Below are 14,206 nucleotides of genomic sequence, written 5' to 3'. Positions count from 1 at the left end.
GTGCTATGCTGAGGTTTCAGAACACAGTAGTAGCAACATTGCATATATCCTTTTCCATATAGAATTTAGATCATTTTTGGAGAATTTATGTTAATTAGATTATTTTTGAAAATAATATTCCATCACTTTGAAAACATAGACTTCTCACCATTTAGAATATAGACAATTCTGCAGTCTAGTCTCTCTTTTTACTAGTACATGGGTAACTACAAACAGTGGTCCTCATTGAAAAGGGCAAAAGGTCAAGAGTTACAATTTCTGTTGAAATATTGTCAGTGATCTAAGTTCAAGTTATTGTTGCATTGCTGACCTTCAGTGCTTACCCTATTCTTTGGTAACTTATGATGTACATCATGATCATGCCCTGTTACTGTCAAACTCAAAATCCAGGTAACTTTTTTCCATACAAACAGGATATCAAGTCTGGAAAAGAGATGTGCTTTCCCAGTTGGAACAGGAAGAAGTGTCAAGAAAAGGAGTAGTTTTTCCTCAATACCAGAATCCAGGTGAGTTGTAAAGACCTCCGCATTAGAAGAGGGGTCTCATGATAAAGTATGTGCTTTCATATTTTAACTTCAGGATTCCTTAAATGTGTAATGATTTCTTCAGTTTTCTTTGTATGAGTTATGATTTCTAAAATGTACCTCAAGATATGGGGAAATTTTAGTGACATGTATTTGTTCCATACATTTATCAAGCTTTATTGAGTGTCACTGGCATTGGGAAAGCGATATTCATTTGTTATTGTGATTAAACAGTCACAAAATAATCCTTTTCCTGTTCCTATTCTTGGAAGAGTTTTTCCTCTTTTTTACCTCACTGACATCCCAGCTTTTTTCTCACATTCCATTTCTCAAAATCCTTTCTGTCTGTGATGTCCTAGAATTATGTTATTTATGACTTTGATATTCTTTCCCAGTTAATTGTGAATGTGGGAAACATACTGAAAGGGATATTTGGAACTTTTAAAATTTTTCTTCCCCTGATACTATTCTAACAGTTTATTCTGCTTTTTGCAATCACTACAGGGAGGAAATGTGCCTTTAAAACATGGGAAATGATAGAAATGATATTCAGTAAACCTACCTGTAGGAAAGACACTTCTAAAGTCATGTCATTGGTAAGTTCAATTTTGTAAACCCTAGTGTTCTAAATAGATACCAAAGGATGGAATAAATTAGGAATTCAGTAAATCATGAAATTATAATTAGTGTTAGAATTAAGTGCTAGTCCAGCAAAAATTTGTGATAGTTTGAATTTTTGGTAAAAACCTAAACACAAACTCTAACTTGAGTTCACATAAAAATCAAATTGCATAAGCAGGTTTCATGAATGTAATCTTTGAAACATCATGAAGCTCAAAATTGATCAGATAGCTCTGCAGTTAGATTTTTATAATAGAGAAAATCTATGTGTATGGATTAGAATACTTTTTATATGAAACCAGCATGGCAGATATTTTGATTGTAGACTACCACTAGTGGATTAGCCTAGGTTTTATATATAGGGAAATGCAGGAATTCATTTAAATGGACAAAAGTTTTACAGTCTCTCATCTAATTCCCCACAGCACAGATCTCACACCCAGAAGAATTCCTTTAAATATATTTCTTTGCAAGAAGATTCCTCTCTCAGATCCATAGTGAACCAATATGCATTGATTCACTTAACAAAGAAAGCCTATTTCAGGAAACCTTTACCTCCAGCAGTCCTCAGTGACTATTCATATTTTAAACGACATAAGTATCTTCACCATACAAGTAAATCATATGAATGCTTTCAAAATGATAAAAATTGTATCCAATGCTCTGAACTCATGCAATACAATGTAACTCCCAGTGGAGAGAAAACCCATGAATGTCACCTAGGTGGGAAAGCCTTCACTACATCCTCTTCCCTTAAACAGCATGAGAGATGTCACACTGGAGAAAAACTGAAAGAATGTCATCTTTTTGGGAAAACCTTCATTCAATCATCTTCCCTCAAAAAACATGAAAGAACTCACACTGGAGAGAAACCCCATGAATGTCATCTTTGTGGGAAAGCCTTCATTCATGTATCTCACCTAAAACGACATGAAAGAACTCATACTGGAGAGAAACCCTATGAATGTCTTCTCTGTGGGAAAGCTTTCAGTCGACATTCTCATCTTCAACGTCATGAGAGAACTCACACTGGAGAGAAACCCCATGAATGTCATCTTTGTGGGAAAGCCTTCTTTCAACTATATGCCCTAAAACAACATGAAAGAACTCACACTGGAGAGAAACCCCATGAATGTCATCTTTGTGGGAAAGCCTTCTTTTACCTATATGCCCTAAAACAACATGAAAGAACTCACACTGGAGAGAAACCCCATGAATGTCATCTTTGTGGGAAAGCCTTCTTTTACCCCTCTGCCCTAAAACGACATGAAAGAACTCACACTGGAGAGAAACCCCATAAATGTCTTCTATGTGGCAAAGCTTTCAGTCACCGTTGTTCTCTTCGACAACATGAGAGCACTCACACTGGGGGAAAACCATACGAATGTCATCTGTGTAGGAAAACCTATAGTCATTTTAATTCCTTTAAATGTCATGAGAGAACTCACACTGGAGAGAAACCGCATAAATGTCATCTTTGTGGGAAAGCCTTCTTTCACCTATCTGCCCTAAAACGACATGAAAGAACTCACACTGGAGAGAAACCCCATGAATGTCATCTTTGTGGGAAAGCCTTCTTTCACCTATCTGACCTAAAACGACATGAAAGAACTCACACTGGGGGAAAACCATATGAATGTCATCTGTGTAGGAAAACCTATAGTCATTTTAATTCCTTTAAATATCATGAGAGAACTCACACTGGAGAGAGACCGCATAAATGTCATCTTTGTGGGAAAGCCTTCTTTCACCTATCTGCCCTAAAACGACATGAAAGAACTCACACTGGAGAGAAACCCCATGAATGTCATCTTTGTGGGAAAGCCTTCTTTCACCTATCTGCCCTAAAACGACATGAAAGAACTCACACTGGAGAGAAACCCCATGAATGTCTTCTATGTGGCAAAGCTTTCAGTCGACATTCTCATCTTCAACGTCATGAGAGAACTCACTGGAGAGAAACCCCATGAATGTCATCTTTGTGGGAAAGCCTTCTTTCACCTATCTGCCCTAAAACGACATGAAAGAACTCACATTGGAGAGAAACCCCATAAATGTCTTCTAAGTGGCTACTTTCAGTCAACATAGCTCTCTTCAACTACATGAGAGAACTCACACTGGGGGAAAACCATATGAATGTCATCTGTGTAGGAAAACCTATAGTCATAATTCCTTTAAATGTCATGAGAGATCTCATACTGGAGAGAAACCCCATGAATGTCATCTTTGTGGGAAAGCCTTCTTTCACCTATCTGCCCTAAAACAACATGAAAGAACTCACACTGGAGAGAAACCCCATGAATGTCATCTATGTGGGAAAACCTTCAAATATCTAACTTAAAATGACATGGAAGAACTTACACTGGAGGGAAACCCCATGAATGTCGTCTATGTGGCAAAGCTTTCAGTCAACATAGTTCTCTTCAACAGCATGAGAGAACTCACATTGGAGAGAAACCCCATGAATGTCATCTATGTGGGAAAGCTTTCAGTCAACATTACTCTCTTCAACAACATGAGAGAAATCACACTGCAGAGAAACCTCATGATGTCATCTTTTTGGGAAAACCTTTGATCAATATGCTAGTCTTCAAAACATTTGAGAATTCACACTGGAGAGAAATCCTATGAATGTTGTCTATGTGAGAAAATTTTCACTTTTAGTTCTGCCCTCAGGAAGCATTAGAGAATTCATGCTGGACAGAAATCATAATATATGTTTGAGGAAACATTAAGTATTCTAACCTTGGACAACAGGTGATTACTTAAACTGGAGAGAATCCTATGAATGCCAAAAATTTGAGAAAGCCAGCAGTCAATATTCTTTAAATGTAAAAACTCACAGTATAATAGTTTTGGGTATGAATGAGACTTCAGCCACAGATTTAACCTTTAAACATACCAAAGAACTCACATAGTGAAAACAATGTTTTTAATCTGTTCAGTAGTTCCTGTAGTCATCCATACAACTTCAATAGCTTGCATGTAAACTTTAAGCCCCTGAACCCCAACCATTTTTTACTTATCATTTATATATTTGTGTATTGAGTGTAATAAAGGCTTTGTTTATCACTACCTTTTATACATTTGCATTTATGCACTTGTAGGAAGCAAGATATGGAGTTACACACCAAACAACACAATACAATAATACTGGCATTTACAGTTACCCAAATGGTTACCTGTACTGCAGATCGTTGTTTCTTTAGGCTGTTTTGAAGTACCATCTAGTGTATTTTCATTTCAGCCTGAAAGACTCCCATTAGCATTGCTTGTGAGGCAGGTCTAATAATGATGAATTCCCTCAGCTTTTGTTTTACAGAGAATGTCTTAATTTCTCCCTCATATTTTTCCCTCCCTTCTCCCCTCCACCCTGCTCTTTTTCCTGTCTGTGTCCATTTGCTGTGTGATCTTCTCTATTTTTCTTTTTTGGTTTTTGGCTTCTCAATTTTTCCTCTAGGATGCACTGGGATTTGATCCTGGTGACCTCTGATGTGGAGAGAGGTTCCCTGTCACTTGTGCCACCTCAGTTCCTGGTTTCTGTTATCTCACCTTGACTCTCCCCTTCATCTCTCTTTTTTGTTGCATCATTATCTTGCTGCATGGCTCACTGTGTGGGCACTTGCTCACCACATGGGCACTGGCTTACCACATGGGTTGCCACATAGGCACCACTTACTATGCAGGCACTGGCTTACTGTGCAGGAACTGGCTCAATGTATTGGTTGCCACACAGGCACTGACACATCATGTGGGTCACTGCACAGTCACTGCTTTGCCACATGGGCCTGGCTCACCACATGGGCATGCCTTTATCAGGAGGCCCCAAGGATCAAACCTGGGTCCTCCCGTTTGGTAGATGGAAGCCCAATCACTTGAGCCACATCTGCTTCCCTCTCCCTCATTTTTGAAAGAGCAAATCACTGTATAAATTTTCATCAGGCATTTGTTTTCCTTCAGAACTTTTAGTATTTCAGCCCTCTGCCCTCTTGCCTCCACTGAGTTCTGGTGAGAAATCAATCACTTCTCAATCTAATTGGGACTCCTTGTATGTAAAAATGTTGCTTTTCTCTTGCAGCTTTCAAAACTCTCATTGTCCTTTGTGCTTGGTAGTGTAATCAATATATGATGGAGTATATTTTTTCATGGTTATCCCATTTGGTGATCACCAAGCTTCTTGGATTTTCATATTCACACCTTCTTAAAAGTTTATAAATGTTTCTGTTATTTTTTTAATATCCTTCTGGCCCTTTTATCTTTCTTCTGCATTTGGCAAAGCCAAATATATTGTCATGCAATAGGCGTTTTAGGCTATTTTCACTTTCAATATTTCTTTTCTCTTTGTCCTCCTCAGCCTAACCCACATCAAATGTTTTTATTCAAGATCACTGCCAACTCCAATCTACTCTTGAAACCCTCCTGAAAATTTCTCATTACCATTTATTGTGGTATTCAAGTCTGGTACTATTGTTTTGTTACTTTTATTTAAATTGTTTACATTTTTGTCTTTACTTAAACTTTTATATTGCTCATTTATTGTTTTTCTGATATACTTTAGTTCTTTACCTGGACTTTGATTCACCCTCTTTAGAGTTTTTAAGATCAGTCTTTAAAATACTTTGTTCATTATGTCCACATTCTCATCCTCTTCATTAGAATTTTCTGTATTTTTATCTGCTTCCTTTGGATGGACCATCATTTCATATTTCTCCATTTGTATTTTGTTTTTTTCTTGCACATTCTATGTGTTAATATTTTAAATGGCAATTCTTGTATTTATGCCTGGGGTGGATTTTTTTCATTTTCTAAACAGCTGGTGAGAAGACAAACATTTCCTTGGAATTCAGCCCTCTTATCAGGAAGGTTTGTCAAGGCAAATGTACTGTGCAGGGTTTTCCTTGTCTTTCTGGGCCCCCATCTTGTCCTGTGGCTTTGTTTGTTAGTTGTTTTGGAGTTTCACTGTTTACAGGAGTATGGTTTTCTGCTCTTTTCCTAGTATATAGACTGCCCTTTCCTGAGTATTTGAAGCTGTAGGCCTTTGTCTCAGACTGTCTGCTTCTATAGTTTTTTACACTCATTTCATTGTCTCATGCTGCTTTTGTGCAGAGTGTAAATTCTGGTAGAAAGATCACCTCAGGGATGAATTTCCCAAGTTGTTTCCTAGCCATAACAGAGCCAAGGAGTAATGAAGGGTTGCAGACTTGCTCCAATGTGTCCTGTGAAGGAGGACAGTAAGGACAGCAAAACTTGAATGCCTTCCTAAAGCTGAGCTTTTCTAGCCTGGAAAGCAAATGCAGCACTTCAACTTGCTCTCCCCCACAACCCTGGGGAACTATTGCTTCTTTAAATCACCACTGCCTCTGCCTCTGTCCAGGAAAGTTTGGTAGATGCCACCACCTTTGTGCAGAGCAGGTTGAAACAATAACTTCCTCCAGAGTCATTACCCAGTGATCTGAACTCAATAATCAAAGGCTGTGATCAGTGATCAGCTGTTACTCTCCTGTTCTTGGGGGATAGGAATTTTAAATACCTTTCTGTCAGTGATAGCTAGCCAGGGTCTGTACCCATGGGGATGGTCTTTTATAAGCATGTGTGATGGGCACCAGTAGCTGCCACTCAGAGACTGTAATTGCAGTTTTTTATGATGGCTTATTGGCCTCTTCCTCCTGCTCCTCCATGGATGTTGTACAGTGTTATCCTGGACCTGGACATTTGAAATAGGTGTTTCAGATGTTTCCTCCCTATTTTATAGTTGTGGAAGGATTGAGTACTGGAACTCCCTACTCTTGTTATCTTCCTTTTGTCTCAATTTTTATTTCACCTGCAGGTCTCCATCTTCAATTCTGATAATCTCCTGAACAATAAATGGCCTCACACTCACCACAATATTATTCTTGGAAGCCTGATTGTAATCTTGGTTCCAGAATGAAAAGAGATATGAGAAACAATGGGCCAGGCACTGGTAGCCCCAACCTCATTGATCTCAGATTAAACCAGTTTGACAGCTCCCTGGTATTCATGGGGGATTCTTATAGTCCCATTTATTCATACCGTTCCTCAAGAGAATGTAGGCATCATCCCATACATACCTGAAATGTGGGGCTTTACCTCTACCTAGGATTGTAGACAAGGTTGAAACATTGGTTGCCACCATCTTTGTGCAGAGCAGGTTGAAATAATAACTTCCCCCAGAGCCATTACTCTGATCTGAATTCAGTAGTCAAAAACTGTGATCATTGATCAGCTGTAGACAGTTTACTATGCAAATGCTTTGGTCCTGTATTGCTCAAGACACCACCACACAAAAGATATGAAAGAAAGTTTAAAATAATGGCCAAAACGTCAACCAATTCCATTCCATAATTCACAAGGCACTCTGCTTGCAGCCCCCAAAATCAGTGGAACAAATTGCTTTGTAGTGCATCTTGGGAACATAGGCTCAGGCACAAAAAATTTTGTAGTAAATGAACAGTTTATTAGTTAGCACAAATGGCCAAAACAGGAGGCAAAAAGATAGAATCATGGCCAGTCTCCCAGTCAGGCCTGCTACTCAGGCCAGAGTTGGTAGATGCCTGCTCTACATGCTCCACTAGGAGAGAGTGACTTGTAATGTTTCAGTGTTGAGTATTTATACACTCAGAGGGAAGATGATAATAAATCTTAACATATTTGATCTTATTTCACAATTTGGAATGTTGTGCACTTATATACACTGAAAAACTGGCATTATGGTAAATTACTCTCACCTTGATGGTGCTTTATTCACAGCAGGCCTAATTAAATGCCAGAAAAGATAGCCATGTTTCATGCAATGATTTGAAGGAATTAAAAAGAATTATCATGTATAGACTTTCATTAATAGCAATGCTTCAATATTGGTTGATCAGTTTTAACAAATGGGCCACACTAATCTGCAATGTCAGTAGTGGTAACCATGTGTGGGTACCAGGATGTTGTATTGGAATTCCCTAAATTGTTATTGTAATTTTTCTGTAAATATGAATCTAAACATCTCTAAATATAAAGTTAAAACATAATCACACTAAAGAAAAAAAGAAAGACTACTATGGTCACTAATAAAGTATAGGTGGTTACAGAGATATCCTTTCATGTGAGGAGATGAAGTGAGCTTCAGGCTTAGTTATGAATTTGAAGGAGGCAGCCATTCAAAGTGCAAGAGTTTCATGGCAGCAATCACAGGAAGGGCAAATGCTTTAAATGAGGAAAGAAGTTCCCCAGTTCAAGGAACAGAAGAGAGAGTGGGGAAAATTGGTTGGGAATGCAATTGGAGAGCTGAGAAGAAAGCAGATCACATGGGACTTTGGAATCTATGTAGAGTGGTGGGAGCAGAGTAGAAGCAACAGGAGGAACATGGCATGTTTCTGGGCAAGTTAACCCTTTTTTTTTTTAGGATTTTACTTATTTATTTATTTCTCTCTCCTCCCCCCCCCCACCTTGGTTGTCTGTTCTATTTGTGTCTATTTGCTGTGTCTTCTTTGTCCACTTCTGTTGTTGTCAGCGGCATGGGAATCTGTGTTTCTTTTTGTTGCATCATCTTGTTGTGTCAGCTCTCCGTGTGTGTGGTGCCATTCCTGGGCAGGCTGAACTTTTCTTTCACTCTGGGTGGCTCTCCTTACAGGGTGCACTCCTTGTGTATGGGGCTCCTCTACTCAGGGGACACCCCTGTGTGGCAGGGCACTCCTTGTGTGCATCAGTACTGCACATGGGCCAGCTCCACATGGGTCAAGGAGGCCTGGGGTTTGAACTTCATACCTCCCATATGGTAGACAGATGCCCTAACCACTGGGCCAAGTCCACATCCCAAGTTAACCCTTATTTGTTCTAACCTACTAAGGTAAGGAATAGTCAAATGGGTAAGAAGATGTTTCTGCCTAACTTAGTGAATCTATCCAAAATATGCAAATAGATGAACAATATACTTGAATATGCAAATTTTAATAGGCCTATTTCAGTTGGCCTTGACTATGTTGCTTGTCATCTTCCCCCAACAACCTTGCTCAATCACTTCAGATGTCTTCCCTCCCTCTCTCTGGCTTTCCCTTGGCACATAAGCATGCTCTCCCCTCTCTTTATGTCTCATCCAAAACTGAAATATCTGCTTTGCTGAAGGCCGTCACCACTGTAAGTACTGCTCCTTTCAATCTCTCAGCGCTAGGGTTCTTAGATGAGTCTGTCATTACTTGACACTACTTACTCATTTCCAATTCAACTAGCTGTGATCTTGTCACACTTCAGCCAACTACTCCACTGAAACTGCTCTTCTAAGGATAATTTACATTCAAGTTCGCAATTGTAATGGACACATTCCTCTTTATCTTCTTGATCATTTCTTCCTGATTTCTCTCATCATTATTTATAGGTTTGATTATATTTTTCCCTACTCCCACCTTGGCCTACCCATGTCATCCTTTTCAACTTCCTTCCTACCCTTTGGTTTCTTCCTTCTCAGTATAGTCTTTCACCATTTATCCCTTTCCTGTTGATGCCCAAAGTTTCAAACTCCTGCCCATATACCCCTCATTCTAATACAATTTGGAGTGACCACTTCCAAATTATGGATTCAACTGAATCAAAATACAAGTGAACCTAACTCTTCACATCTAGTGAGAACTGTCTCCTCAGCCCCACATCTGAATTTCCAGTTGAATTCTCATAGACACCTCAAACTAAAGCTCTTCATACAATGTTCTTCCCCCTCTTCCCTGTCAGGGTGCCGTCACCATCAATGCTCTAAGCCAGAAGATAGAAGATTTCCTTGGCATGTCCTGCTCTCTCATTCATTAATGCACTTAGTGATGATGTGTCAACTCTACTCCCTAAATACATTTTCTTAAGTTCCCTCCTCTTCCCTGTTTTTCCTGCTATAGACTATCCCAAGTGTTCATTACTTGTATCCTGGCTCTCTATCACAAGATTTCTGCTAGTTCCTCTGCCTCTTGATGGAACATTCTCCAGTTCATCCTCTATATTGATGCTATTAAAAATATAACAACCCTATTAAAAATCTTTCACTGGTTTATGTAGTCTCCACAGTAAAGTCCAAATTCCTCAACATTTCATACCAAAAATCTCATAGTCTGGTCACAGTTCATCTCTCCAGGCTCACCCCTACCATCTCATCAGAGTTATGCTACACTAGAGGTCAGAATATTCTAAAAAGATTCTGAGTAGAAATTCACAAGTTATTAATAAAATTCTGAACAAATAATTTTAATTTGTGAAAGTGGGGAAATTGGTTTAAACACAGTAATGGGCATTAAGAATAGCCAGGAAAAGAACAGAATGTAAGTTTTGAGTACTGAACTCCTGTTTTTTATTGAAAATCCATTAACATCCTTAGGAGTTCAGTTTAGAAAATGCTACTGACAGCATTTGGAACAACTTATAACAGGTCCTAGAATATGCTGTGCTCCCTTGCTTCTCCATCTCTGTGTGAGATACCATCCATTCATTCATTTACTTTTTTAGTACAAAAACATTCATTGTACATCAACTGTATATACTAAAACTAGTATAGGTTGGACATTCAGAGGGAGAAAATGGTCTACATAAGCCAAATTAGAAAACGTGCTTTAAAAAATCAAGCTGAATGTTATGAACTTGGCAGTATAAAGTATGAGGAACTGAATTGGGGAAGATCATGAGACAGTAATCTTGCCCCATGCTTCTTCTACTATCTCTGAGGTAGGTGTCAGGGTTTTATTTTAGGTATTTTGAGACATAGATATTAAGTATGCATATATTTAAAGTTATATTTTCTTCATGTATTCATTCTTTTGTTATGAAATATCCATCATTGTCTCTAGTAATGTTTCTTGTAGTCTATTTTGTCTGATACTAATATAATTACTCCAGTTCTCAATTGGTTTCTGCTTGAATGATATGTCTTTTCCCTTCATTTTATTTTCACTCTATTTGTGTCTTTAATCTAAGATGGGTCTCTTGTAGACAGTATATAGTTAGATCTTGTAAATTCATCCAGTTTGATGATCTCTAACATTGGGCTGTTTAGGCAATTCACATTCAATGGGTTGTTGGCATTTCTGGAATTGTAAATCTATATTAGTAGTTATTTCTTTTCTGTGTCTTCATGTTTTTCTGTTTTGTATAAGTTATTATTTAGTGTACCCTTTAAATTGATTTGTTTACTTTTAACATTTCCTTTAGTTATTCCTTTCATATTCTTATTGAAAGATTGCAATACAGCTTATTTTATACATTCTACTTCAGATTAATCCAGAAATACAGACACTTTTCTCCAATGTAACTCTATTTCTTTTCCCTTTCCTTTAGGTTGTTATGATATATATTTTTTATGTTACAAATGCTCCATGTAATAATTATTGATTTATACAATTTTCCTTCTCATAAATTAAATCAAAAAATAAGAAAATGTATACCTATAGAAGCTTTTATATTAACCCACATATTTATCATTTTTTGTGCTCTTCATTGCTTCCCAATGGAGTAAGTTCTTTTCAGTCTGCAGTACTTCCTTTCAGTTTTCTTGAAAAGCATGTACAGTAGTTAAACTGATTTTTCAGATGCGGGACAAGATGGTGTCTGAATGAGTGCACCTGATAATCTCTCCTGCAAAGAAGTGGCTGAGTAAGGTTGGAGTCCTGCTGGACCAGGCTGTTTTGGGTGCTTGCAGGGCAGGAGGTGTCTGGACATCAATTTAGCAGGACAATGACAGAGGAGATTCTAGCAAGAAGTAGAATTTTGGGTCTCTTTCACAGAGGTTGAGGTTGTGGGCGGGACCCTTCCCCCTGGGGCTGGTGGCCTGGCAGTGGCAATTCCTGGAGGCTTTGCTGTGATGGGGAGTTCCCAAGCCCTGAGTGGGCTGTTTTGGGGGCTTGCAGGGTGGGAGGTCTCTGAAAGTTAATTTGGTGAGACAGTGGTGGAGGAGATTCTTGCGAGAGGTGGAATTTTGGGTTTCTGACATGGAGGTCAGAGGTTCTGGGTGGAGCCCCTCCCCCTAGGGCTGGCAGCCAGTCTGAAGTGGTCCCTGAAATCTTTGTTGCATGGGGTGTTCCCAAAACCTGAGAGGGCTGTTTCAGGGGCTTGCCGGGCAGGAAGGGTCTGGATGTTGCTTTGGTGAGACAGTGACAGAAGAGATTCTTGCAAGAGGTGGAACTTTCAGTTTCTGACACAGAGGTCAGAAGTTGTAGGTGCAACCCCTCCCCCTAGGGTTGGCAGCCAGTCCACAGTGGTCCCTGAAATCTAAGTTGTGCTGCAGCACTCCCAAAAACTGAGCAGGCTCTTTTGGTGGCTTGCAGGGCAGGAGGTGTCTGGATGTTGATTTGGTGAGACAGTGACAGAATAGATTCTTTTGAGAGGTGGAATTTTGGGTTTCTGACACAGAGGTCAGAGGTATTGGGTGGGACACCTCCCCCGAGGGCTGGCGCCCAGCTGTGGGGATCCCTGAAGACTGTGTTGTGCTGTGGTGCTCCCAGGCCCCCTGTTAACCAGATGGTTCCCAGGTCTGTGTCCCCTAAACCCTGGTGGCACATGCTCCAGAGACACACACCTTGAGTCTGCAATATCAGACTCCCCATCCCTGAATCCACTGTGTCCTGAAATCCATCTGAGGTCCTTGATTACCCTAGCCCTGGGCATTTGTGGGTTTTATTTTTTCTCTCTTTCTCTCTCCTTGAACTTGGAGTAGTGTACCAGCTGTCCTGGGGAGAGTCTAGGAAGAAAGGAGAGGCAAACCTGCTGAGAAAGCCCAATTTACCTAAAGGTCCAGGGATAGGAAACTTGGTCTGGGAGAAAGTGGAGTCAGAAAATCAATTAGACCTCTCCTAGCACACCTAAGGGGAAGGACTATAGGAGGTGCTATCCAAGCTTCCAATAACAAATTTGGGGTTTCTGGTGAGGGGTAGGTGCTCTCACACTGGAAATAAAGAGTCATAGTTTTCTATGTTGAGTTGGATCAACAAGGACCTACTTGAATCTCCTACAGCTTTCCTGCTGCCCTGGGAGAGAGAGAAGTGAGGAAAGGAGAAAGGGGGAAGGTCATATCCCTAAGTATATTATTTAAGTGCAAAGAGGATTCCTAGCTTGAAATGTTGTGTTTTGTTTTTGGGGGTTTTTTGTTGTGTGGTTTTTTTTCTTTGTTCTTTTTGGCATGGTTGCTAATATTGCATTGTCTCCTGGTGCTGTCTCCCATTGTATCCCCCAAGGTCCTTTTTCATTTATTTAGTTTTTTCTCTTTTTCTTTTTCTTGCTTTTTTCTCCTACTTTTTCTATGCCCCCTTTCTCTTCTCTATTTTTAATTTTCTCTCTTTTACTTCTTTTTTTATTTTATGTTCTTTGTATAATAGATGCTGCAGGGAGCACGTCACACTTGCTGTGTTTCCTCATCCCCCATTTCCTCTTTTCTGTGTGTATTGATTTTGGCCACCTACTCTACCCCTTTCCCCTACATCTTTCTATCCTCCATCATCTGCTGTTTCTCTTACATTCTACCTCCCCTTCTTTGGCCCCTGTCTTTTTAATTCTAATACCTTTGTTCTGTTTTATGTCTCTTATCCACTATTGATATTATTGTCTTTCTTTTCTCTTTCCCTCTCTCATGAAAACACTGGCCTTTTAATTCATATTGTATTCCTCCCCATATTCAGTTGACTATCTCATTATCAGTACTCTACTTACTGTAAAAACTCTACACAACTTACATGAGTCAAATATCCATTTTCCTAGATCTCACATTGGTGCTCTGTTAACATTTATTACCAATACTACTTTATACAATTTCTTTACTTTCTCATTTTGCTTTCCCTGGCCCTAATATTTTCTGTCAAAGTGAACTTAGCAAGCAACAAGAAAAGAGTAAGAAGAACAAATTGACAAAGAGAAGACATAACACTTACACACAAACAACAGCTAATTAATCCCCAAGACTAGACAAAGAAGCTAAATAACTGATTAAACCTGTCAAGATAAAATGATGACCAGACAGCAAGAAAAAACTATAAACCAAACCAATAATCAGGAAAACATGGCTGAATCCAGTGAACAAAGTAAAAACCAGAAAG

The 14,206-nt window shown here is 39.2% G+C and overlaps 1 protein-coding gene and 1 long non-coding RNA gene across 2 annotated transcripts; both read left to right on the top strand.

Moving 5' to 3' along the window:
* Positions 1–427: 427 nt before the first annotated feature.
* Positions 428–1,928, top strand: LOC131274545 (uncharacterized). The gene is made up of 3 exons (XR_009181767.2): positions 428–506; positions 1,029–1,120; positions 1,571–1,928. It is a non-coding gene; the product is annotated as an uncharacterized lncRNA (long non-coding RNA).
* Positions 1,929–1,987: 59 nt separating this feature from the next.
* Positions 1,988–3,493, top strand: LOC105745509 (zinc finger protein 709-like; the record flags this gene model as incomplete). The annotated part of the gene is made up of 2 exons (XM_071210032.1): positions 1,988–3,083; positions 3,248–3,493. Coding segments are annotated over 2 exons (1,335 nt in total), but the record flags the coding sequence as incomplete, so codon positions are not given.
* Positions 3,494–14,206: the final 10,713 nt, after the last annotated feature.

This window comes from Dasypus novemcinctus, chromosome 19 (assembly GCF_030445035.2).
Source record: "Dasypus novemcinctus isolate mDasNov1 chromosome 19, mDasNov1.1.hap2, whole genome shotgun sequence".
NCBI lineage: Eukaryota > Metazoa > Chordata > Mammalia > Cingulata > Dasypodidae > Dasypus > Dasypus novemcinctus.
The sequence above is the reverse complement of the archived record's forward strand: the minus strand, read 5'-3'. Positions and strand labels throughout refer to the sequence as shown.